At 32.6% G+C, this 27,563-nt stretch overlaps 3 protein-coding genes across 3 annotated transcripts; all 3 read right to left on the minus strand.

Annotated features, from left to right (window-relative positions):
- Positions 1 to 5,844: 5,844 nt before the first annotated feature.
- On the minus strand, positions 5,845 to 8,004 carry LOC129305473 (GDSL esterase/lipase At1g29660-like). Its single transcript, XM_054945495.1, has 5 exons — positions 7,749 to 8,004; positions 6,958 to 7,082; positions 6,611 to 6,856; positions 6,263 to 6,518; positions 5,845 to 6,132 (listed from the first exon to the last, which is right to left on the minus strand). The coding sequence occupies exons 1-5, from the start codon at positions 8,002 to 8,004 to the stop codon at positions 5,909 to 5,911; spliced, it is 1,107 nt and encodes a 368-aa protein (XP_054801470.1). The 3' UTR covers positions 5,845 to 5,908.
- A 9,147-nt stretch (positions 8,005 to 17,151) lies between these two features.
- On the minus strand, positions 17,152 to 19,438 carry LOC129306684 (GDSL esterase/lipase At5g45670-like). Its single transcript, XM_054947389.1, has 5 exons — positions 19,180 to 19,438; positions 18,361 to 18,485; positions 18,003 to 18,248; positions 17,643 to 17,898; positions 17,152 to 17,531 (listed from the first exon to the last, which is right to left on the minus strand). The coding sequence occupies exons 1-5, from the start codon at positions 19,433 to 19,435 to the stop codon at positions 17,308 to 17,310; spliced, it is 1,107 nt and encodes a 368-aa protein (XP_054803364.1). The 5' UTR covers positions 19,436 to 19,438; the 3' UTR covers positions 17,152 to 17,307.
- Positions 19,439 to 25,565: 6,127 nt separating this feature from the next.
- Positions 25,566 to 26,889, minus strand: LOC129305474 (uncharacterized). The gene is made up of 2 exons (XM_054945496.1): positions 26,248 to 26,889; positions 25,566 to 26,140 (listed from the first exon to the last, which is right to left on the minus strand). The coding sequence occupies exons 1-2, from the start codon at positions 26,887 to 26,889 to the stop codon at positions 25,964 to 25,966; spliced, it is 819 nt and encodes a 272-aa protein (XP_054801471.1). The 3' UTR covers positions 25,566 to 25,963.
- Positions 26,890 to 27,563: the final 674 nt, after the last annotated feature.

A 27,563-nucleotide genomic window follows, 5' to 3' on the forward strand; every position in this document is an offset into this window, starting at 1 on the left:
GACTGGCACAAGATGTATACACAAACATACATCTCTTAAGTCGTGGTAAAGGAAGCCTTAATCTAATATTTAATATTTATTTATAAAACTTAATTAGATTTATATTGAAATTTTTAACACCTTTACTAATTTTCACCTATAATTTATTTTTGTAAAACTTAAAATTTTAGTATTTTTGTAAAAATTTTGACAGAATCTTCTCTATAAATAGGATCTCCCAAAAATTCTACAATACAATGTTTTAATAAAAAACATCAAGTCAATCAGGAGCAGAGCTCCTTCCAGCCAATAAACAAAATATATAATAACATAAACAACCTAGTTACAAACTAAAATTTCATAACTAAAACTTTACGTCAAGAGAAAGTTTGATCCTTAACTCCTCCACTTCTAGTCAATCATAAATTCTTTAATGTCCAATGGGTGGTTTAGCGTCAGCTACACTATCTGAGACCAAAATTATTTCTAGTGAATAACATCCTAAAATAATTAATTAAACATAAATAAAAGGAAAATTAAAAACACGATGATCTTCATAAAGATTTAAATAAATTTAGAATAAAAAAAATTCTATATGACTTTAAATGAAATCTTAAACCATTAAATTATTATATCAAATATTATCACTTAATTTCAAGGCAGCAAATAAACAAAGTGAGTAATTATAAATAGATTACTAAATTAAACCATTAGGATATAAAATCATTAAATAATCAATTCACATTTATAGGGACTTTTCAGAATAATTAACAAATGTGAACACACAATCCATGAGGGTAAGTAACCAAATGCAGCTTATATCACGAAACAGATGTGGACACACAGTCTATAAGAGTAAGTAACCAAATATGGCTGAAGCCACGAAACAAATGTGAACACACAGTCCATGAGGGTAACTAAATAGATATAGTCAAATCCACGAAATAGATGTGGGTATGAAATTCACGAATAATAGACTTGAGAACAGAGCTCATGAAAATCAAACTAGCTAGTTATTGAGCAAAGTGCGCCAAGGGTTAACGGAACTGTAGTTAGCAACTAGTGTTCTATATAAAATTCTTTCAAAAATCAATTTTTCAAACATGTGAAAAAAATAATCATTATTAAATTAAAATTTTCTCTTCTCCATATCAGACTTGTATGAATTATGTAAACACCCGTTCTTTTTAATATAAAAACTTAGAAGGTCTTTCACAAATTTCCATGATTGTCTTTGTTAGATCAAGGATTACTAGAACTTGTAAAAAAAAAAAAACAATTTTATCAATGTTGTAAGCACATGACATAATTTCAAGAAATAGAGTTATTTAATCAACAAAAATAATCAATGCTGGAGAAATATATAGATATACATATGCACAGATATAAATAGATATAATTGTGAATTGTTGAGAACAATATCTTGATAAAAAGAAACTTTGCTAATAAATTATTTGGGACGTTATCCACTTACCTGAAATTCTCAAAATGAAAAATTTCCCTCTAAACTTTAATCACATTTGCCTTTTCCAAACACCCTAAAAATCATATTAAGATTTTAAATAAACTTTCAATAAATTCAATAATTTCCTTTCAATATTACCACTATCAAAATTTTGCCATAATTATTTGAAATTGGACTCTACACATAAAAATCCATCAAAGCCATAGCTCAATACTCAATTAAAATACAATCTCATATTAAACTTTTTGTCAAAATACTAAAAGTAAATTATTTTCAAAGAACTCAATTAACTACTTAATATCTTCATAATAAAATTTATATGGCCAACCCCAAACTCAATTGACAAAATAATGCTAAGGCCTGCTATATCTTCCAAGAATTTAATGAAACTTTAATAAATTCAAATTCAAACGAAACTTAGATAATTTATCAAACACTATATGTGCATTAATCCTGAAACACATACCAACCTCTTATCCTTTAATTTCCTTTCCAAAAATTTCATAATATCATTCATGTAACTAATAATCAAATCAAGCTTAATTAGAACACAAACCCACATCATCGTCATCACAAATAAACCTCAACTTTCACTTTTCTCAAACCTTGCATTAGCATTTGTTAAATATTTCGAAGACATGAATATATTTATAATACATAAATAGCAAAATAACTCTAAAATTACCAACCAATATACTCTTCCCAAACCTCTTTACTTTAATTTTAGCTTCCTTTATGGTTGGTAATTGGCTTCCATAACAATTGATTTTTCAACAATACAATCATATCCTTTAACTTTCATCACTCTACAAAACATTTCTTTTTAAGCATTTTAACAAGCATCCCATGGTCATGAATTCCTTTACTATTACCAAGCTTTCTTTCTTCAAATTTCATTCCCCAAATTTTACTAATATCCATATTTAAAATAAGATAGCCTTCTAAATTTCAGTTCTTCAACACAAATGCATCAAATTTTTTTTTAATACCTAAAGAAAATCAAATTCCCAACTTTATAACATTCACGGGTAGCAGAAGAAAGAAGGAAAATTCATAATGTTTCAACATTTCAACCTATAATCAAATGCACATAGCAACGGGAAAGAGATCGAAGCTCCTCACCTCAAGTATTCCATGAAACACGCACAACTAAGGGAAGAACAGAACCTTTAACCGAACAAGGGAAGGAGAAAATAACATTGAACCAGCCTCAACTCACAAATCAGTCCTCCTACAACACCAACCCAGCCCTTCACTTATCCATTACCGACAAACAGAAAGAATAGGGGAAGAAAAAGGATTAGAGAAGAGTTGTGAGCATGGTGGACCAACATTGGTGACCTCATGGCAACTCGTCTACCTTGTCAGCAGTAGCAAGGAACAAAGAAGAAGGATTAGAGGTCGAGAATAGCGGAAGGAACAGAGATCGCATGTAAGTTCTAGATTTTTCTTTCCCTCTCTCTCTGATGCCCAAACGCGATTCAGCAAAGAGGAAGAATAGAAAATTATATTTGATAGGCTAAAGGCATTTTGGTAATTTTGGAGGCTGAAAATAAAATAAAGAAAATTAAAAAAATAACTCCCAAATGTTTCAATAGGTTCGAACTCTAGATCCGATATATAAATCACGTGCACTCTTCCACTATACCAATACTTCCTCTTGTCATAATTGCGCCAAAATTAATATAACTACAACTAAAACAAAAAATAATATATATATATATATATTAAATTTTTGCTTAAAATTCTTGGGTTACTACAAGCTGGCTAAAATGGGCTAACCCACGGGCTAAACGGGGTGTCTCGTGGGCTAGCATGTTTTTTTAAAAATATTTTTATTTTTTAATTATATTATATCTTTTTATAAATCTATAATAATAATATTATTTTTTAAATATATAATTTATAACTCTCAAATATGTTTTTTATATTTGAAAAATAATGAAATTTTTTTTTATAATTTAGAAATAAATTTTTTATTATAATTTGTACATCAATGGTTTGTTAGTTTTTATAGAAATATTTTGAATATATATTATTTGTTAATCTCATAAGATCTATTAATTGAAATCATAAATATAAATTTATTGAGAAAAATAATATTGGTTTATATTCAATTTTTTTTTCTCATTGAGAATGATAATACACCTAAGTGAGAAGATGATTAATAATAAAAATTTAGCAAAATAAATTTGCTTAATTAAATTCTATGTTTATTTTATTTATTTACAATTTTTTTAATTTCTAATTTGCTTTAAAATGTGAAATAAATATATATATTTATATTATATAAATTTTAAATTATTAAAAATTTTTGATAAATTTTTATGGGCCAGCCGCGGGATGGCTAGCCTACTAAAAAATAGGTTGGGCTGAATTTTTTAGCCCATTTTATTTGATAGGTTGACTCAACCGAATTCGTAAAAATGCCAGCTTGTACGGGTTAGCCCACGGGTTGGCCTGTAACTCGTTTGCCCAATGAGATAGCCATCTCTTGCCATTATAATCTCATTTTTCTTGACCCCCAATTTGGGAGATTGAGGATGAAGTGATATGATATAAATAACATTATTGTAAAATTACCTTCATACTTCTCACCCCTTTTCACTCTTTCACTCTCCCTCATTGTAAAACTGAAAAATACAATTATATCTAATTCAAATCTATTAATTTTAAAATTCTTAAGTAAAATTATTTATTTCTTTAATAAAACTCTCAAATAATGAGATGTTCCATTCTATTCCTTTAGTTACACTTCACCCCATTTCATTTCATTAATGGCCATTCATTTTCATCCTATTATGTACTCTCAAATGTATTCTAAATCTCTCATAAGTTCTTACCATGATGTGAAGTTGGGTTTGTACCTTTATTAAGGTTTAATCATACAATGACAATATTTTTCACGGACAGTAGCATTGACTCATCAGGAGAACAATTCACCATTGTGTTAGGTTAAGAGGTGAATCTTGTCCCTTAATAATTATTTATCATAATCTATAAAAATAATTAATTAAAATATATCAATAATTTATATTTTAAACATTTTTAAGATATTATAATTTTTTTATTTAAAATATTTCTCTCCCTACAATCTCACACTCACGTATAAATTTGCTTACTCTGTTAAAACATGTAAGGTAAAATAGCAAATTTTTTCATGAAGTATTTTTTTTTAGGAGTATTTGATAGTCTAAATTATCAGGTGATGTGAAATAAATTCTCAACTTTAAAAAGTAGAGCATCTAATAACTCGTTGTTAACTTTAATTGACGAATATTATGTGGGGCCCATAATGACACATGACACTCCATGGGCATTTTATGTCAACATGTGTAAATGTGCAAATTTGATTATAAACTATTTTTCAAGGAGCACCGGGTAATTTTTACTATAAAAAATAGACCACCCAAACCTTTCTATCAATTTTGACCAAACATCATTTATTTTCATACTTATGAAACTCATATCATGTTAATCTCTCCAATCTTTTTGCTTTTCTTTTCAGTCTCAGTTTGAGACGAAGAGGTTCAAAGAGTTTTTATTTAAAAATATTCACAAAGACAATACAAATGAATTAGAAGCTTGATTTTATTATGCATGGGAGAAGCTTGATTGTAACTTAATTTAGCTATGAATTATTTCTTCTAATTTGTTGGTATCATTTTTGTGAATGCCTTTATATAAAAATTCTTTGGACATTTTCTTCTTAAGTTGAGACTGAGAACGAAGGTAAGAAGATTAGACAGATTGATGCGTTGTGGGTCTCATAAGTCTAAAAATAAACGATATTTGGTTAAAATTGATAAAAAGGTGTTGGATGATCCGTTTTTTATAATAGAAGCTACTTAGTACTCTTCAAAAAATAATTCGTGATTAAATTTACACTTTTACACATGCTAACGTGGAGTACTTGTGGAGTGTCATGTGTCATTGTTGATCTCACATAATGTTTGTTAAGTGAAGTTAATGGCGAGCTACTAGATGCTCTGTTTTTAAAAGTTGAGGATTTATTTTGCACCATTTGATAGTTTAGATTACTAGATGCTCTTGAAAAAATAGTGCATGATTAAATTTGAACCTTTACCCAAAAATGTAAGGCATTTTTTGTGAGGTTGAATGTTAAAAAATATAAGACATTTTTAGTATTTTGAGGTTTAATTATTGCATTTTTGCCAAAAATATCTCTATAAATAAATCACTTTATATTTATTTTAAAGTAAAATATTTTATTAAATAAGAATAAATATAAAAAGATATTATTAATTTAAAAATAAATAATTATTTTATTAAAACGTAAAATTAAATTTACGATGCTCGCACTTTTAAACGAAAGAAGTATTTAATGTTACTGGAAAACGATTGAATAACATGATGCTTACGGAATAATTCCTCCACGTTCAAAGCATTGCAGACAATCGCTACACACTTTGTGCTCCGCAAGCGTCGCGTCTACGTCAATCTTCAGATCTGAGCTAAGCGGCGAATATCAATCGGATAAGCATCGGATGAAGATTGAGCACTGTAAGCTCTGCTTGCAATAATGGCGTTTCCCGCCTCAGTCGGATGGTAAGCATCCCAAAACAAGTACTCCCTCCTGTTCTGGCATGGAATTTGCAAAGGCAAACATGTGATTTGACCATTGTTCCTTCCCACCCCGCAGCACCCGGCATTGGTGACCCTAAAGCCTAAGAAATTATGTCCAAGTTAAAAAGAAACAAACCGATGAGAGTGTGTAATAATAGGACGCGATTCTCGAGAAAGTGACGGAAAATATCATTTGAAAATGTTCTTGGGTGGAGAGTAGTTAGTATTTACAGTAGGCTGAAGGGTTGCTGAGTATATCTTGAAAGATGCCATAAGAATTGATATAGATAAACCTTGCATCTGACAGCTGCTTGTTGAGTTGATCAACGAGGGATTTCAATCTGTTGTTGAATATTTGGTTCGCTGAATTGATTCTTTCAACACAGGTTGTGCTATCTTGGCTATTCTGGGCCAATTCATTTGGGCTGCACCCTATCTGACCAATCCCAAATAGCACAATTTTCCTTGCTCCATAGCTATACAAACACTGTACAATAATACAAAAGCAAGACAGTTCAGCTTGTAATTGAAGATCTGAGTTTTGAAAAAGGGAAAGGACAGAGGGAACTTTAGACTAACCCTGAGTTTCTGAGCATATGCTTCAATAAGAACATCAGCATACTCGACTGGTGAGAACTGCCTGCTGCTGGAATAGAATTGAGGCATGAAATAGTTGTTAAGGTAATCATTGCTACCCATTCCTACTGAGTATAAGCACTTTCTCAAGTGATTTGATGCTGATTTCTCGTCTCCTAGTATTTCTACTATTTGCGAAACTGTGTCTTGGTAATTCTGCACCTGCCTACTAAAGCTGATGCGCGCTCCCTGCAAAAAAAAAAAGAACAAATCAATTACACGTGACCAGTGAAGAATATAATTGGTGTCATGACAATAGAAGATGTCATGCTGATGGAATCAAAATGTACCAAATGTTGTCCAGTTTCTTCTCTAATCCCTGCAGCTGCAGATGCATAATTAACTCCCTTGAGTATGTCTTGGCCTGTGACTGTAGCATAGGGAGGTATGTAATCATCGAACCCCAAGAGCTCAGCTGTCAATTTTCAACAGTAAGTTTAGTGATCGATATATTATTTCATACTATTGGTGAATTCAGATATACTAGTAAAATTTTTCTGTTTGTATTTAGAAAATGGTAAAAGTTTTCCTGCTGGGGCTGTTTTACTATATCTGCGTTTCTCCTCTCTTAGCTTTTAGTCAATAGAACATTAAAATGCCACAAAGTCCAAGAACCATGACAGTAAAAATCATGTTCTTGGAAATACAAGGAAGGCGCACACATCAAGAAGAGTAACTCATATGATGGTTAAACCAGAAGAAGATTCTTGATTTATAATTGTGTCCCCATGTATTTACAAAATGTTACTCAACTAATTAACTAAACTATTTTCCTTGTTTTCTGAACGTTAGCATGATACTTGTCATCTAGTAGCTATTTACCTGAGAGCTTAAGCAATAGTGTATGGATCAGGCAAAGACTATCACACTATTTCAGTGAACAATGATGATTATAGACGAAGATAAAGGGTACTGAGAATTACAAGCACATGCAAAAAGAAACACTGATATGTGATTTTCTGAACAGCAAGTACAAGAAAATTTATAACTGAATCGACAAAGTGACTGGAATGTAAAGGGACGTTTCTAGTATGACTACACTTTTTATAAGCTACTTAAGGTAACTGAGAGGGAAGCGCACCGATTACATCAACATTAGTTTTCCCGTTGGAAAACCTTCCAGTCGGTCCACCATTAAAGTCGATCCCATAAGGCATGTAATCAGCTCTAGCCAAGGATTGCAGCACATTGTTATTCCCATTATCCACCAAGGAATCCCCAAAAATGAAGTAGCAAGGTACTTGTGGTTTGGCCCCAACCCCACTAAAGAAAGAAAGAACCACCCCCACAGCCACTGTATTAATCATCCACTTCCTTATGAGCTCCCCAGCTGCCATTGAAGCAACAAATAATGGAGAAATAAACAGTAGCACGTAGTGGGAGAGATGGAGAGAGTTAGTGAGCTTAGGTTGGTAGATTTGTATGGGTGCGAGGGAATGAGGAACTTCAAAAACTATGCATATATGGTAGGTCTTAGCTATAGCCATCTTTAACTGCTTAAACAATTGGGAGTGTTCGTTAGGAGCATTAACTGCGTGAGAAAAGCTGCAGTAATGGTATCATGAGGATTTGAGCAGACACAACATGGCCATCCAGTTCTATGCAGAGCAGAACAGATGTGTTCATAATGTATATGAGCACCATCATATTATTTTGTCCTGCATTGGGATGAAATTATAACGTTGTCTGAGTTGAGCTTTTTCATGGAACTGATGATTTATTTCTTCTGTTGCCTCATAAGATAGATTATTAATGTCAAAACTAAGATTCGTCAGAAACACATAGGAAATATGGTGATATGTTATTGTCACACATGCTTGCCTTCATCCTTAAATCAAGCACTGAAATTAGCAGCATGAAGTCATTGGGCGAGTGATCTGACAAAGTAAATAGGTGGTATCCATAGAGTAAGTGAATGCCGGATTTTATGCATTATATGCGGACATTGTAATGATATCCATCGGGTAAATCAAAGAAGCTGAAGCCAAATTCACGAGTCCCTCCTGCCTCTGCTAGTGCAAACTGGCAAACTTTCCGTTGGGCCACAACAAGCATTTCTAACCTTTTTTTTTTTCTTTTTTAAGTTGGCCTGAACTTTTCTGACCTTTGAATCCTGAAACATTATTTTGGAACAATGACAAATAGGACTATAATTCTTACTTGTAATTAAAAAAAATATAAACAATCAATTAAAAAATAAAAAAATACTTAGAATTGTTTATAACGTCAATTAAAAATTTATGAGAATTAATTGTGAATCTTAATTTTTTTAATGTCAATATACAAATAAATTACTTGAAAAATCAAGAAAATATACTTAAAATTATTTGTAATATTAATTGAAAATTTATAAGAATTTATTCAACTGTAAGTTGCAAGTCAATTACTTTGTGGTTTTTTTTTTTTTTTTGCAAGCAATATGTAGATAAATCACTTGAGAAACCTACAAAATATAATTAAAATAATTTGTAACGTCAATTGAGAATTTATGAAAGTTAGTTGTGAATCATAAGTTAATCACTTATAATTTTTTTTTTTGCTATCATTTGAGAAATCAACTAAATATATTTGAGAATCTTCATAGCCTTAGCTTGGAATTTATAAAAATCTGTTGTGAATTCCAAACCAATTCATTAAAAATAATTTATTACAAGTAATGATCATGATTTATTATTGAAATTTTAATAATTTAAAATCTATAATTGTCATTAATATTTTTAAGGAGTCTCCAATTGTCATTTTTTCTATTATTTTCCTTGCCAGTCTGTTATTAGTCCGAAAATACGCACTCTTTTCAGCTGTTGCATGACACCTCATTTCTAACCCACCCCAGCATTTAAGCAAATTCCCTCGGCAATTAGTTTATTACAAATTACCCCAATGTGAAACATACCACACCCATCGCTTCAACAAAGTTCGTTTTAATGTAATTGCCCTTGTACTTAGTTTAGACTCTGTTTTTCCTTTTGACTTATGGATTAAATTAAAAGTGAAGGAATATTAAAATATAATAAACTGAATATAAAGAGTCGGGCCAAAGTCTTATCAGATCCGAGTGTAGCAAAATCTATCCAACTACCCACACAAGTTTAGACTATTAAAATCTATACTATGATGCACAACAAATACACCAAAAGAGAGAAAGAGAGTGAGAGAAAAAACAAATTAGAGAATTGTTTACTTTGGTGTATGTTCTACCTCTAGCCTCTTATCACTATTTATAGTGAAAGGAGGTTTCTGTATAAAAAAAAAAATTCAATCATCATTAATTTGACTCATTATGGAAGAAATATGTTGATTGGAATAATCGCAATTATAATGGAGGATCGTTTCTTTTTCTAGCTATTAATCACACATTAATATTAGATTCTGGTCAACTCATCATAATCAGAGTTATGACTAATCATGGGTGAAAATTAATTTAAAATTCTAACAAAAAATAAATTGGTTCCTCTTAGAAAGAGTTATGCTTGTAAGCGTGAGCTAACTGAATTAATATCAAGTACTGGGAGAGACGTATACAGAAGTAAAATGTCATGTTGTCCAGCAAATTTTTTTTTCAAGTGCTTCACTTTCCTAATTCAGTCAATTTACAGGTAGCGTTAAAAACTAACTAATATTTTTATTGTAATCTTTATATTATTTTATTATAAAACTAATTAATTCGTGTTCTTTTTCCAGGCAGATTCCCCCTTCCCCCTCTTTTTCTTTATCCTTCTTTCTCTTCTTTTCTTCTTTTCCTTTTTTTTTTCAAATTATTTTTTCTGGCCTCACATGTTAGGCAGCGTCAGCCCATGTTGTAAATTTTCACCGTTATTAGTTTTCTATCGCTTCAAAATGTTGGGTTGGATTTAAATTTACAAAGTGAACCAATCATTGAATTGATTTAATTTCCTCACATAGTGTGTGTGAGGAAGCATATCATATATGGAGTCACATTGTCCGCATTTGGCCCAAAAAAACATTGTTCGTTAGCCGTAAAGACATAAGCTCTGGTTCGCTTTGAACTTTATACAAATGTAGCCCGCTCCAATGTAAAGATTTAGGACCTATTTAGTAACCTATTTTAAAAATAAACTTTTATTTTTTAAAATAAAAGAATAAAAAAAATTTATTTAGTAATGTATTTTTAAAAAATATTTTAGAAAATAAAAAAATAAAATATTGTTCTGAAGAACAGAAAAATTAAAACAATTTTCAGGTGTTCTAAGATTATTATTCTGAAAAATAAGGAAGAATGAAAAAAAAAATATTTTTATTATTTTTTTATTCTCAAAACATGTTTTACAAAACATTAGTTCTTAGAATAATAAAATAAAAATAATTTTAAATAATCCCTTAAGCTTTGGATTTAATGTTTGCGCAGGCCATTATCCAATTGATGTGATTAAATTGTTTGGAATTATTTATGGCTTTTAACTATGTTGGGATATGGGGTTGAAGAAAGTCAATGTTTTTGCTAACTGTTCAGATGTGTTGAACCTTCTCCTCAAAGATATAATTAAGAATTTTACCCCATGTGAATATTATCACATAGGCTCATTTCCTCCTCTATAGAGATTGATATCTATTGTTAAACTTTATGTTTATAAAGGCAAATTTTTGCGTTCACTTTTTGGCTAGGTTTGCTTTGGACAGAGTGAGTAAGTTTTAATCTTTTGATTAACCCCTGCTTTTTGTTTGAAGGTAGCTCTTTAGTGAGCTTTCTTGCAAGCCTCTTCATTTCCATTGTAATTGAAGAAGAAGAAGAAAAATAAAAAAGGAATATGTACAGAGTTTATTGGGCTTCGGTTATTTGCGTAATAACCAAGGTGTATCTTTCTTTGGCATCAAGATAAATGGCTGAATAGGTCAAATTTTTCAACCATGATTTTTATAATTATGGATCATTTTTAATTGACAATAACTTCTAATGCCTTGATGGCTTCAACATAATATGAAATTAGTAACTAAATATTTAATGTTTACTATTTTTTATTATTTCAAAGTTTTGATATATAGTTTTTAAAATAAATCTAATTATCATTAAGGTAATCACCATTAAAGCAACAAATCATAAATTAATGTTTCCATTCATTTAATAATAAATTAAATTTTCAAAAGCTTCAACTTTTATGGACATCCTTCTAATGATTCTCTCTATATTCATATCTTTTTTTTTTTAACTAAATTCTGAAAAACTTCATTCCAACAGAGCAAAGGGTACAGAGAAAAGAAATCCAAGAACATTACAGAAGGAAAAGCTGAAACCTAAGCAAACTAAAACAAAACAATCCATCATCATACTCCATCTTCTAAGAAAGATGGTTTATGATCAAAGATACAAAAATCATTAACTAAAGTTTGACCAAACTTAGCAAGCTGATCAGCAAGAGAATTAATTTCTCTATACATGAAATTAATGAAAACATTCCAATCTCTTCTCATTAAACTCACAGCCTGAGCAATAATGTCCTGGTAGGGATGAGGTTGCTGGTGAGGTCTTGTGATGATATTTATAGCTTCAGCACTGTCATAGAAAACTTCTATACTTTTTAGATTGTGGAACCAACATAATTCAAGGCCTTTATCAATTCCTAAGACTTTCGTTATAGTTGACGGGTAAACACCTAGCTTATAACTGAAACCTGAGATTCATTGGCCTTGGTGATCCCACATAGCTCCTCCATAAGATGCATTACCACCAATTGGAGTTGAGCCATCTGTATCTAATCGCACAAAACCTTCTCTTTGTGGTTTCCAAAAAACTTTTGATTGTTCAAATTTCCCATGAGGATTAATTTTCCCAGACAGATGCCCATCATTTGTTGCTTTCCATATGCATTGACAGGTTGTATATTGTGATCCCAATCAAATAATCTTTTACATCTGCGTACCCATAATTCCCAACAAATATAGGTGAATAGTGTCGGCCAGCTGACTTTAGAATTATTGACTGTGCTAGGATTATTTTTGTCATTCCACTTTAGCCACTCCATTCCTTCTAAGTTGTTGAAGCACGTCCTTGACTCCGGATTAAGGAGGTCAGTCCAAATTTCCTGTGCAACTTCACAATCTCGCACCCCATGCATGGCCGATTCAGCTGACGTGCATCCAAAAGGGTAAAGATCTGACTCCAAAATACCTCTTCTCGACCTTAACTGTAAAGTATGAAGTTTGTTCTTAGCTAGCAGCCACAAGAAGGTCTTCATTTTCTCCGGCACTCTCCATTTCCAGAAACATTTACTTGTGTTGTTATGTTGCTGAACATTACCTACAAAAAGAGAAGAATAAGCAGATCTAATAGAAAAGGAACCATCAGTGGATGGTTTCCAAAAATAAATGTCCTCTCCCTCTCTCTCTCTCTCTTGGGACATGAGTGCTAATGATCTGATTAACAATGTCAGGATGAAGCCAAATCAGCATTTTAGGAATGTCCCACATACCCTCAGGTGAGAAGAAAGCAGAAACCACAGCATTAACTTGAATAGGTACTTCTGGTGAGGAGATAACATAATTTATCGAAGGTTCTTCAAGGTTGGACCAGCAATCATACCAAAAGGAAGTTTGGCAGCCAGAAATGAGCCTCCTCCCTAACCTTTGGGTAATTAGCATCCCCATAATGGTATTTAGATCTCAACACATGAACCCACAAGGAATTTCTTCTAGTAAACCAAATTCCAGCATATTTTAAGCATAAAAGCTTTATTTTGAGTCTCCCAATCCTTTACTCCTAGGCCTCCTTGGCTTTTGTTTTGTTGAACATCTTTCAGATTTTTTGATTATCATCTTCACTACCCCATAAGAATGATCGATTGATCTTTTCAATTTCCTTTAAAATCTTATCAGGTATTAGACCAGTCTGCATATGGTAACTTGGCATTGCAGCAATCACAGATTTGATCAAGGTAGTTGTCCCTACTAAGTTCAGGAATTTACCTTTCCAACCTGCGAGCCTCTTTCTGACTTTATCAACAATAGACTTATAAATCTGGCAAGAGGTTCTTTTATGGAGGAAAGGTATCCTGAGGTACTTTCCAAGGTCTCAAGTTAGCATCACACCCAATTTCTGACTCAGATTCAAAGCTCGAGTAATGTGTACATGTTTGGAAACGCACATGCATGTCTTGTTCTTGTTAACTTTTTGTCTTGAAGCTTGGCAGAATTTTTCTAAGCACAAATTCATCATTTCCACTTGGTCACTAGTTGCCTCCCCAAAATAAAATAAAGTCATCCACAAAGAAGAGGTGGGAGATTGGTGGATCATTTTTTGTTAATTTAATTGGTTTTCAGTTGCCATTACTAACCTCATACTCTATCAAATAGTTGAGTTTTTCCATGCATATAGTGAAAATATGAGGGGATATAAGATTCGCTTGTTGAATCCCCCTTGAAGAGTTAAAAGATTCTGATGGTTCCCCATTTCAAAGAATTTTGACTTCAAACTTTCAAAGCATGCTTGATTTAACTGTAGAAGACTCCCTTGGATGCCCACTTCTTCAAAACAATGAGTACCCATAATTCCCAGCAAATATAGGTGAATAGTGTTGGCTAGCTGACTTTAGAATTACTGAACGTGCTAGGATTATTTTTGTCATTCCACTTTAGCCACTCCATTCCTTCTAAGTTGTTGAAGCATGTCCTTGACTCCGGATTAAGGAGGTCAGTCCAAATTTCCCGTGCAACTTCACAATCTCGCACCCCATGCATGGCCGATTCAGCTGACGTGCATCCAAAAGGGTAAAGATCTGACTCCGAAATACCTCTTCTCGTCCTTAGCTGTAAAGTATGAAGTTTGTTCTTAGCTAGCAGCCACAAAAAGAGAAGAATATTTACTTGCGTTGTTATGTTGCTGAACATTACCTGTAAAAAGAGAAGAATATGCAGATCCAATAGAAAAGGAACCATCAGTGGATGGTTTCCAAAAATAAATATCCTCTCCCTCTCTCTCTCTCTCTCTTGGGACACGAGTGCTAATGATCTGATTAACAATGTTAGGATGAAGCCAAATCAGCATTTTAGGAATGTCCCACATACCCTTAGGTGAGAAGAAATCAGAAACAACAGCATTAACCTGAATAGGTACTTCTGGTAAGGAAGCAACATAATTTATCGAAGGTTCTTCAAGGTTGGACCGGCAATCATACCAAAAGGAAGTTTGGTAGCTAGAAATGAGCCTCCTCCCTAACCTTTAGGAAAACAAATTCCGGACTTTGCAAATACTTTTCCAAATCTCAAAAGCACCTGATTTTTGTTTTACCTTTGGGTAATTAGCATCCCCACAATGGTATTTAGATCTCAACACACGAACCCACAAGGAATTTCTTCTAGTAACCAAATTCCAGCATATTTTAAGCATAAAAGCTTTATTTTGAGTCTCCAAATCCTTTACTCCTAGACTTCCTTGGCTTTTGTTTTGTTGAACATCTTTCCAATTAACGGAGTGGATTTTTTGATTATCATCTCTACTACCCCATAAGAATGATCGACTGATCTTTTCAATTTCCTTTAAAATCTTATCAGGTATTAGACCAGTCTGCATGTGGTAACTTGGCATTACAGCAATCACAGATTTGATCAAGGTAGTTCTCCCTACTAAGTTCAGGAATTTAACTTTCCAACCTGTGAGCCTCTTTCTGACTTTATCAACAATAGGCTTATAAATCTGGCAAGGGGTTCTTTTATGGAGGAGAGGTATCTTGGGGTACTTTCCAAGGTCAAAAGTTAAGCATCACACCCAATATTTGACTCAGATTCAGAGATCTAGTAATGTGTACATGTTTGGAAACGCACATGCGTGTCTTGTTCTTGTTAACTTTTTGTCCTAAAGCTTGGCAGAACTTTTCTAAGCACAAATTCATCATTTCCACTTGGTCACTAGTTGCCTCCCCAAATAAAATAAGGTCGTCCACAAAAAATAGGTGGGAGATCGGTGGATCATTTTTTTTTTTTTAATTTAATTGGTTTTCCAATTGCCATTACTAACCTCATCTAGCTGAGTCTTTTCATGCAGAGTTAAAATATAAGGGAATAGAAGATCCCCTTGTCGAATTTCCCTTAAAGAGTTAAAAGATTCCAATGGTCCTCCATTTTAAAGAATTTTGAACTTTGAACTTTCAAAGCATGTTTGATTTAACTGTAAAAGACTCTCCTGGATGCCCACTTCTTCAAAATAATGAGCTATACTCAAGTCTATTATAGGTTTTTTTAAGGTCAATTTTTACTGACAAAAAATCATTTTTCTTTTTAGTCTTTTTCAATGAGTGTATGAATTTTTAAGTTATTATAATATTATTATTGCTCTATCTCCTTACTATAAAACTGTCCTGACGTTGACCAATAATTTTGTCCATAATCCTTTTTAATCGTAGAGTCAGCACCTTTGAAATGATTTTATAACTCACATTGCCTAAAAAGATGGGCCTGAAGTATCGAATGGTTTCTTACTTGTCAATCTTGGGTATTAAGGTCAAGTGAGTTTCATTAATGTCTCTATATAGTCGGAAACGCATAATTAAAAAAAATATCTACACGGTTCCTTACGTTCTTAATGAATTTGCTTATTTTAATCGGCAACATCGCATCACAATCACATCAGAGTTAGTCCTTTAAAAACAAAAAAGCATATATTCTTTTATTAAAAAATATAAAATATTCTTAATCAAATTTTATATTAATAAAATAATTATTTATTTTTAAATTAATTTTATTTTTATTATCTGTATACCTATAAATATCTTAAAATAAATACTCCCTCTATTTCTATTTGTAAGAAAAAAACTACATTATATAGTTTAAAAAAATTAATTAACTATATTAATTGTGTTTGAAAATAAAAAAATTGAACTACAATTCCCTTTATGAATGATAAAATTATGAGAGGTAATTTAAAAAGTTTGTAATAAATGCCTATTGAAAATATGATTTTTCTTATATAAAAAAATTAAAGGTAATAGTTTCTCTTATAAATAGAAACAGAGAAAGTATAAAGTAATTTATTAAATAGGGACACTTTTAAAGAAAAGGCAATAATTATATTTTAAAAAACCAAAAATATTTTATATTTTTTAATATCTAACTCCTTAAAAAATATTTTACATTCGTTAACGGAGGGAATAATTGTCTATAAGTATTATTATTAAAATTTAAATAATGAAAGACTTCATACAATTACTCATTCAATCTTCTTTATAAATCATTTCTATCAATTTTATTAATACTAATATAAAAAATATAAGAAATAAAAGTGTGTAAAATTTCAAATATATTTTTATATAATAAATTTAAAAAATAATATCATAAAATTTTCTCTTTCATAAAGAATAATTTTAAAAATAAATTTTAAATATTATTTAAAAAATCACACTGTAATTTATAAATAAGATTAAATAGATTTTTTTAACTATGACTTATCAATAGATCGGATTGAGTATAATATTTCAGCATGGATATTTAATTCAAAGTCATGCAAATTTTATGATAAGTACACTTGGAACGCGGACTCATAAACATAAACATTTAACATGTTCACGTGGAAAATGAGAGAGGCAATACATATCTTATGTAACATTCGGGAACAAAAGCTACACACAACACAAGCATACTCTGATAATTGCGACACATTTCGTGACCCACACTACACTAGCTTGGCGTGTCCATCTTCAGATCTGAGCTAAGCGGCGGATATCGATCGGGTAAGCATCCGATGCAGATTCCGCACTGTAAGCTCTCCTTGCAACAACGGCGTTTCCGGCCTCTGTTGGATGAAAAGCATCCCAAAACAGGTGCTCCCTCCTGTTCGCGCATGGAGTTTGAAAGGGCAGACACGTAATCTGGCCGTTGTTCCTTCCTACTCCGCAGCACCCAGCGTTTGTAACCGAAAACCCTGAAAATTCATGTCCAGAAGGGATAAAAACGATGAGGGTGAGTACTAATTTCATGGAATTCTCGAGAAAGTGACGGGAAATGATCTAGGGTGGAAGACTAGGCTAGTTACCGTAGGCTGTAGGATTGTTCATTACATCTTGAAAGATGCCATAAGAATTGATGTAGATGGCCTTTGCATCTGGAAGCTGGGTGTTAACCTGATCAACGAGGGATTTCAATCTGCTGTTGAATATTTGGTTTGCTGAATTGATTCTTTCAACACAGGTTGAACCATCTTGGCTATTCTGGGCCAATTCATTGGGGCTGCACCCTATCTGACCAATCCCAAATAGCACCAATTTCCTTGCTCCGTAGTTATACAAATTCTGAAAATCACAGAAACAAGACAGTTCAGCTTGTGATTGAAAATGGTTCGCTGAAGTTCTGCGGTTTAAAAAAGGGGAAGAAACAAAGACAACATTGGACTCACCTTGATTTGCTGGCTATAGGCTTCGATAAGAACATCAGCATACTCGTCTGTTGAGAACTGCCTGCTGCTGGTATAGAATTGAGGCATGAAATAGTTGTTAAGGTAATCATTGCTACCCATTCCAATTGAGTATATGCACTTGCTCAAGTGATTTGCAGCTGCGTCCTCGCTTCCCAGTAATTCTACCACTTGAGACACTGCGTTTTGGTAATTCTGCACCTGCCCACTAAAGCTGATACGCCCTCCCTGCAAATAAAAGATGATTAAGGGACAGCATTGAATGAGTGCAGAACTGCAAATGAAAAATAGAATTGGTCACATGGCCATAGAAGCTAATAGAAACAAAAAATATATATACCAGCTGTTGTCCAGTTTCTTCTCTAATCCCTGCAGCTGCAGACGCAAAATTAACTCCTTTGAGTATGTCTTGGCCTCTGGCTGCAGCATAGGGAGGTATGTAATCATCGAACCCCAAAAGCTCAGCTGTCCAATTTTCAGCAGTAAGTTAGACAATAGAAAAAACTTGAGCACTGTAAATACGGACTATTGCATCATGGTGGCTTTCGATCTAGCATTAAAGTTTTTCTGGCGATGCTGTTTTTCTTTACCTGCTTTTTGTCCCTCTTAGCTTTTTTATTGAATGGAATATTAAATGCCACAAGCAAACTCATGTGCTTGGAATTAAAGGGAGGCACACACCCCAAGAACTGTAAATCATATGACAGAGTAGAACCAGAAATCGTATTCAAGATTTATAATTTAATACATTTACAACAATGTTACTTGTCTGAATTATTTTTATTGGTAAGACGGAATATGCCCCTTAGAGCCTTGCTTAAAGTTAACATGCCTTCGGCAGGTATTTTTATCTGAATTAGCTTTGATAATAATTGTCATCCTGTTGCTATTAACCGGAGAGCTTAATCATGGGTATATAGTCAGGCAGAGCATTTCAATGAACAATTATGATTACAGGTGAAAGATAAAGGTACTGAGAATTGCAATGATGACAATCACAAAGAAAATTCAAGAGGAACACTAATGTGACTTCTCAGCATTAAGTGCCCAAAACGTTTGCTTGTGAATTAAGAAAGTGACTGGAACGTGAAGTGACATGTTTAGTATGATGAAACTTTTATGAATCATACTCAAGAAAGTGACTGGGGAACAAACTTACCAATTACATCAACAGTAGTCTTCCCATTGGAAAACCTTCCGGTCGGTCCACCATTAAAGTCAATCCCATAGGGCAGATAATCAGCTCTGGCCAAAGATTGCAGCGCATTGTTATTCCCATTATCCACCAGAGAATCCCCGAAAATGAAGTAGCAAGGTACTTGTGGTTCAGCTCCAACCCCAGCAAACAAAGATAGAACCATCGCCACAGCCACCGCACTCGTCATCGACTGCCTTATGAGCTTCCCGGCTGCCATTGAAGCAAGAAATGCAGAAACGAATGGTAGCTAGTAGTGGGAGAGAGATGGAAAGTGGTAGTGAGTTTAGTAGGTAGATATGTATGTGTGAGAGTGAATGAGGAACTTCAAAAAGTGTTCATATATAGTAGCAGGTCCTAGCTAGGGCCATCCTTAATTGCTTTTACGGTTGGGAGTGTTTGTTAGGAGCATTAAATAGACGCGGATATAATGTGAGACTGTGTGAAGAGAGCAGCGGCACCCTCACCTCTTTCATCTAATCTGATATATTCTTGCTATGCCCTGACTTTAATGTATAGATGTAATTTCCAGTGATGGTATTTATAGGAATTTGAGTGTAAAATACTTGATTGACAATCAAGCTCTGTATATTGCAAAATGATGTGTCTGTTATGGGCTTTGGCAGCACGGATGGGCTCGTGATGCTTAGTTCTGCCACACGAGGCACCATCATGTTATTTTGTCCCGCATTGAGGATGAAATTGTAATGAGCGAAAGTGCTCCCCACTTTGTATTTAGTCTAGTAGGTAGGGTAAAACATTATCAATCCTCAGCGATGTTGCTTGGTATTTGCTAGTTAGGTTGTTCACAACTTCACATAACTAATTTCTTCTAATGCTTCAAAGACCGACCATTTTTGTCAAAAGTAAAGATTCATGAGAAAACACTTAGCCAATATGATCACAAATCATGGTTGCCTTCACTCTAAATCAACCACTGAAATTAGCAGTATGAAATTTGAGAGACTGATAATGGCAGAATATATCTTCTCATTCGTTTTCTGTTAATTGGTGTCAGGTCAACTTCTTTTACAATGCCAGACTCTGGTGAACAATTATAAGACTTAACTTCGTAATGACACAGTCAGTTTATTAAGTGGCTGGAAGAGAACAGGCCCTGGAAGGGAGGAAGCCAATTCAGTCAATTCATTCATCTCAATTTATCTGTCATGTTTTGCTGGATTTTATGATAATGACCCTGATGATGGATCACGTAGTCAATTTCAAGTTTTCAACCGATTATGATAAGGACCACTTATGACTTATATTTTAGCTAGGAATATTTTGATACGTTCAAATATTTGTTTCTCTAGCGCCCATCAATTATGTTGTAACAATTAACCACCCTAGAATGGAAGAACTTATATCTGTTATGAATTTTTATTTCTTCATTGGAAAAAGTGTGTTTATATATGGTACTATATACTCCTCCCTCAGTCCAAGATGACATATACCAGTCACTGTCTCATTAAATTTTTTCTAGTGTCGATATAGATGTGTGTAGATACAACCATGTGGACTTGATACTTAGTACTAAAATCATTTGGTCTCTAAACTGAGCAACATCTAGACAGTAACTGGGTTTTCTCTCCTCGCGGGATAAATTCTGAGATAAGTATGTTATCTGTACGAACTTCAAATTGTCCATATTTAATTCCTTTTTACGTGTAGGGAACAATAGGCGTTTATGCATCTGCATACCTATTATACGAAAACTTTTATATTAAAAAATTTACATATAGGTCCTATATATAAAAATTAATTACTGCAAAATTTATTAATAATTGACATGAGATTATTGACAATAAATTTTGTAATAATTATTTTTTTTTTGTGAAACTTTAATATATTTCTTCCTTTATGTCATCAGTATTTTTACTGATACGTCACAATACTAGGGGTTAAGAAGTCTCAAATAAAAAATGCAATCAATGAAAGTATATAAGAACCGAGTAACCATGTCATAGTAGGTCAGAATAGTTAATCACTGAAACCGTAGCTCTCAGCGTCGCACCGTATGGTGGCATGGGGCGAACATTTTATTACCCTTGTCAAAAATTGATATTTCCCTCCTTTCAAATTATAAAATATTTTTAAATAATTTTTTATATATTAATAAATTTTATTCAATATATTTAAAAATTTTATTATTTTAAAATAAAAATATAAACTTTTAAAAACACATTTTATTTAATATATTAAAAACAGATAGGAACAGAAATTAAATAGAAAAAAAAAAGAATGGATACTATTGGAAGCTTATGTAAAGAAATTTCAATTTTCTCAAAGTGTCTTAAATTTTGATAAATTTAATTTTTTTAAAAGTGTCTTATAATTTAATATAAAAATAGTATATTTTAAAAGAAATATTGCGAAAAAAGTAGTAATAAATATGTTTATATAAAGAAAATTCAGTAATGCCCATAATTTATACTGGCGCTCTGATGTACGTATAGCTAGAAGTGGCAACCTTATTTAACTGTGGTTATCAATATTAACCTCATAATTAACTTGTAACTAAGAATAGCAGGGTGTTGATAACACTCACGATTAGGATGGAGTGAGGATTTAATTATGAGTGTGGCTGAAACTATAGAAAATAACTCCTATTCTTTTTGTTTCAAATTATAAGATACTTTTAGATCAAATTTTACACATCAATAAACCTCATTAAATACACCTAACAATCTTATTTTTTCAAAACAAAAATATAAATTTTTAAAAATACCCATCATTTAATATATTAAAAAGAAAAGGGACAAAAATTAATTATAAAAAGAGAAAGAGTAATATTGAAATTGGCGCATTAATGAAACCTTAATTTATCCAAAGTGTCTTATATTTTGAAATAGAGAAACTTCTTTAAAAGTGACTTATAATTTGAGACAGAGGAAGTGCTATATTTTTGTCCCATATTTAAGACCAAAATAAAATTTTAAAACTCTACTTTATAACTAGAGGGAGAAGAAAACAAAAGATTGAAATCAGATGGGAGGGTGATCTGAAATTGAATTCAAGAATTGGGATCAGTGATCGGATGGTGATGAAATATTTAATGAGGTGGTGAGCATGGCATGGTAAGGTCAAATGTTGGGTGAGGTTCACAAGTTACAACAACACGAGATTACTACATTGTATTGGAACAATAACCCCCCAATCAACCTTCGTTGACTTGAGCTTCCACGTATAGAAAATTACAGATGAACGTAAATGCTGATCAGATTACACGAGATCAGATGAATATTTTGCTGTACGAGGAGAGAGGGAAAAAGGACTGATAAAAGGATAAACATTTAAGTTATGAAAGGGAATTAAAGCGAAGAGAAGAATGGGGAGGTAACCAAAGGACCAAAGTTGAATGAAAAATGAATATAGGGGTTAAAAAGAAAGGGGAATGAGACTTGTAGGTTGGAAAAATCACTTTTGGCTCCCATATAAAGAATTTAAATATAAAAAAACTCATAAAATCATAAATTTACTTTAAAATCTCATGTTCTTTACTGAAATTCTTAATTACTGCTGGATAGTTATTAAAAAATTTCAACTAAAAATTTCATTAACAACTATCCAGCATTGATTAACAACTTCAATATAACAAATTGATAATTTTAGTTGATGACATGGGACTTCAAGGTTTTGTGAGTTAATTATTAATGCTGCTTAATTGTCAATTGAACAATTCTATTAACAACTCTCTCGTATTGATTGACAACTTCAATATAACAAGTTGACAATTTTAGTAGATGATATGGGACTTCATGGTAATTCTGTAATTTCATGAGAATTTTTTATTTTTAAATTTCTTACCTGGGACGTAAAAGTAATTTTCCCTAATTATTATTATTATTTTTTTTGCCAAAACAAAGTCATTTTTATCAATAACCAAAAAAATAAATAAAAAATTCGAAGTCAAGAAAACAAAAAGTTGCAGTCTAACACAAAGAAAGAAAGAAAGAAAGAAAGAAAAATCACCAAAAATAAAGCCTAAAATAGAACTAAAAAAAAAAACCCTGAAAAAACAAACAAACTCAACAGAGCAAAACAACATTGATATCCAATACCACTTCTAATTAGTTTTATACTTTTATTAGAAATTCTACTCCTTTTACCCCGCCATAGTCTCTTCTTTGTTTGTTTGGGTAAAAACTTAACCCTAGTAGACTTGAAGTTAAAGAGTTTACCAAATCATGGTATGATAATAGATGGGAGTAGGTAGAAGAATTGAATGAATAATTTGGCCAAAGTCAGACCAAGTAACAATGCTGGGCCTTGTGTTCGGAATTCGGATTATTAATTTATTATGCATTTAAAGCAAAAAGTCTCTTGTTTTTCTCCTCCATTCTATGCATCGCTTTCTCCTTTTCAACTTGTCTTCTCAATCGGTGATCATAATCATTTTGTGAAATTAATTCTTCCACTTACTCCTCCATCGAATTAAACAGAACAATATGTACTAGAACATTTTTTTTCCCCTTGCATTCCAAATTATTTTTCAATAATGCTAGCTTTGCCTTTGAGGTATCGAATCAGTCTATGTTTACAATAATAATAATAGTAATAATAATAATAATAATGTCAATCTACCCATTTTGACTTGCTCAAGAAGAGTTCAAGGCATGGACAAAACTGAGTTTAACGCATTTACTCTATCTAAAATACTCTATCAAATACATTTCACAAATTATGTCATATTCATAGTGTCATGTTATTCACATTCTCTCTCTAACAAAATACGTATTTTTTTATGTTAAAAAAGATGTGAGAAGTACTTTAGTAAAGTGGGAAAACGTGCGAGCATTAAGAGAATAAAAAAAATTAATTAATTTAACTTACTTTTCTAATTCTTAATAAAAGGCAAATTTTAAATTTTTTTATTTTATCCTTAACACAAGGCAAATTTAGCGTATTTAATTTTTTTAAATTTTAACACTTGTTTAGTTATTATGATTTGAATTTTTGGACAACAATTTATTTTAATTATTAATTACAAAGAATGGAAAAAATAAAAAGTTACATTTTTTTTAAAGAATTTTAAGGATATATACCTATCATTTCTTAATATAAGCGTGAAATTGATCAAATTTTCCTTCTATTAAGAATTAGAAGGAATATGTTTTATATATATATATATATATATAAAAGAATTAGAAGGAATATTTAATTTTCCTATGAGAGCATAAATGATCCTCTAGAAGTTCATCAACCATAACGAAGGAGCACTAAAATTTTAGTAAGTGGTGTCTATTTCTTTTCAAATTTCTATATGTTGTGTGTGTTTTTTTTAATCATCATATGTTGAAAATGAAAAAATATTAAAAAATGGTAGTGTTAGTATCATTATGTGCTAACTGCTTAGGTTTGGATGTTGTCCAGAAAAAACAAACGTGCTACGGATTGGGTGTCTATCCATTCTTTTATTGCATAACCTACCACATGCTTATATTTATGACTTCTTGCTGTTTCAAATTTCAATTGAGCTGTCCACCTACTAAGAATTAATTTAGATTCAAATTAGGCAGTTTTTTATTCTAATAATTTAATTTAATAATTTTTGCAGACCAAAAAAATTTGATAATCTTTCTTCTTTTTTTTTATGCTCCATAGTTTTTAAAATTATCACTTTTTAAAAATAACAATTAAGATTAAGAAAAATGAATTATTTAAATTTAAATTTAATATAAACAAGTCTTCTGCGCTCTACTACATTGATGCCACCAATGCTGCCAAGTGCTAAGCTGTGAGCACCACGTTCTTCCATCAAAACATACCTGACGTCTAGGTTGAAGCTGATAGAAATTTCAGCTTCAATAGCAAACTGACTCTTTTTTTTTTTTTTTTCAATGTTCTTCAGCCAACAAATATAACTTTGACTATTGATGATAAAAAAACACAGTAAAAAAAAAAGACTATGGCCCATGTTCACGCTTAAAACTGAAATTGGAAAAAGATATAGCAGACGAGCCAAATCCAACAAGTGACAAAAGAGAGAGAGGAGGGTTTAAAAGGCTTTCATCCAATGGCAATTTAAAGCAGAATTGAAACCCTGCATGTGAGAAGCAGCACTGGAGAACCACCTCATCACGATGAAACATGTCAATTAACAGTTCAGATCCGGATGAGTTCAGATCCTCTAACTTCACAAAATTTATTGCATGTTATGCATTTGAAGAGAAATAGAGAAAGCCCGATCGTACATGATTATTTAAAATTGTTGAAATGAGATAAATACGCTCAAGTAACTATATTAATCCACCGCAAATTCTGCTTCGGTAGTATGTGAGTTGGTCCATTTATTTGTATTTATGTTACACCTAAGAATTAAAATGTCAAAAAAAAAAAAAAAAAAGGGAAGAGAAATGACAGCCTATGTAAATTTTGATCCAACTAATCACTAAATGCAAGCCCATCCCCAGCCCAATAGTCCAATTATCTTAACCACGTTGAATATCTTCCTAAGCCTCTAAAACTTGATCACATATAAAACATCTGTCTCCAACACCTAAGTCTCTATTCACAATTTACATATCCTTGGGTGAGTGGTCGGTTTCCGATTGTAAGTCGGTCCGATCCGGTCAGATCCGTTTTTGATAACACTGCTCCGTTTACATATCCTTGGGTGAACCACTAATCAGTATCAGTAAGATATTTTCTTTTGGATTCCGCAAAGCTATTTGGTTCATCATGTTACAGTCTCTAGTATCTTGAAAACTAAAAACCAAAGCTGGAAAGCTGAAAAGCAAAGCAATGGCTAAAGATCAGAGTGTCCATGAGTATCAGAAGAGTGTGGGAAAAATGTGAGAGCAAAATCCTTGAGAAGCAGAATCAAGCCTTTTAAATCGTTGCCTCCCAATTCAAGACAGTCTCTGAGCAATCCACCCTCCACCACCTCCTTTTGCACTGTCTCCACCACTTCCCTCATTATCCCCTGTCATTCCCATTTCATTTCTTATCATCTTCACTTTCCATTCCATTGTTACAATTACAACTAAAAAGTAAATGAATGTGATATGTAGGAAAGAATCGAGGTCGTACCGATCTGCCAAATGCTTTTAGAAGCTTTCCAGAAAGTGACTTGGAGATCCTCACTACATTTTTGTAATTCCGTCCGATCCAAGCTGCTCTCGCACCATCCGATTCCAACCGACTCAACTCGCTCACCGTCCTCAGCAACTCGTTCAAGTCCGAAACGGTGCCGTACAGCTCCCTCATCGGCAAGTCCCTCCACGCCAAGTTCGTCACGTAGTCCCATCCAGCCCACCACACGACCCTCCAGAACCCTAAGCCAAGCCCCCTCTCGAGCTTCTCGGCGATGGCCCGGGCACGCTCAGAGCCGTCGACGTCGCCCCGCGCGGCGCGGAGATTGGCGACGCCTGTCATGAGGGAGTGTGCGAGTGATATTAGGTTTCGGTACTGGAAATGAGTAGAGAAGGACTGGGATGGTGCCGGTGCTACTACGAGCAGTAGAGTGACAACGAAGAGAAGGGATGGGGTCGATCGGACCATTCTGTACATGGATTGAGGCTTGAACGAGTCCTTGAAGGTGGAGACGAGATTAGTGCAGATTTTGAGATCGTCCAGGAGGAGGATCTTCGGGTGGCGGCGAGTACGGTGGCACTGGGTCGAGCATCTGGCGGAGTAACTAATGGGCCGTTCATTGGTATGGGTACTGATCATCGATGGGCTTGGATTCGCGTCACGTGGCCCTATAATGTTAATGTTTTGTTTGCCAGACAAAGGGTGAAAATAAAAGGTATAAATATATTTACCAAAAGAGAGGGGAAAAAAAAACGCCACAAATATGGCAATTTAGCGGCGGCTGAAAGAAAACAAAAAAAGCTATACAGCAAAACTAAAAATTAAAAAAAAAAAGGTAAAAAGTCCATGCCAACATGAGAGAAAGGTAAAAATGCCTCCAAGAAAATTGAAAATCAGCGTCTCCTGGTGAAATCATATTTTAGTTTATAAAATGTTATTGTAAAGCCTATAAATACGTGGATAATGCCAACAGAAGTTATTTTATTGGCTTATAATTTACAAAACAGTGAATTCAAATTCAAATGTTATCAATAACTAGTATGTGGATCATGGGATGCGATCTCGGATGTGAAAAAAATATAATTTAAATAAATAATAATACTTAATTTTACCAAAAACTTAATAAAAATCTAAAATGTTGTTAAATGGAAATAATTTTAAAATTGAACTAATTAATATTTAAAATAAATTTTTAAAATGAATATATCATATACAAATTTGGTTACATCTGAAATATGTTGATGAAATCATTAGCTTTTGCATTTATTGTCTATAAAATTCTATGATATTTAAACTTTTTTAAATGAAATTTC

Source organism: Prosopis cineraria, unplaced genomic scaffold (assembly GCF_029017545.1).
Source record: "Prosopis cineraria cultivar Desert tree isolate PC_DT_omini unplaced genomic scaffold, ASM2901754v1 PC3, whole genome shotgun sequence".
NCBI lineage: Eukaryota > Viridiplantae > Streptophyta > Magnoliopsida > Fabales > Fabaceae > Prosopis > Prosopis cineraria.

Coding starts and splice junctions, on each gene's coding strand:
- LOC129305473 (XM_054945495.1), bottom strand. CDS start 8,004: ATGGCAGCTGGGGAGCTCATAAGGAAGTGGATGATTAATACAGTGGCT. Junction 7,083..7,748: donor AACTAATGTTGATGTAATCG/GTGCGCTTCCCT, acceptor GAAAATTGACAG/CTGAGCTCTTGGGGTTCGAT. Junction 6,133..6,262: donor CAGCAACCCTTCAGCCTACT/GTAAATACTAAC, acceptor ATAATTTCTTAG/GCTTTAGGGTCACCAATGCC.
- LOC129306684 (XM_054947389.1), bottom strand. CDS start 19,435: ATGGCAGCCGGGAAGCTCATAAGGCAGTCGATGACGAGTGCGGTGGCT. Junction 18,486..19,179: donor GACTACTGTTGATGTAATTG/GTAAGTTTGTTC, acceptor AAAATTGGACAG/CTGAGCTTTTGGGGTTCGAT. Junction 17,899..18,002: donor CCTATAGCCAGCAAATCAAG/GTGAGTCCAATG, acceptor TGTGATTTTCAG/AATTTGTATAACTACGGAGC.
- LOC129305474 (XM_054945496.1), bottom strand. CDS start 26,889: ATGATCAGTACCCATACCAATGAACGGCCCATTAGTTACTCCGCCAGA. Junction 26,141..26,247: donor TAAAAGCATTTGGCAGATCG/GTACGACCTCGA, acceptor TGGGAATGACAG/GGGATAATGAGGGAAGTGGT.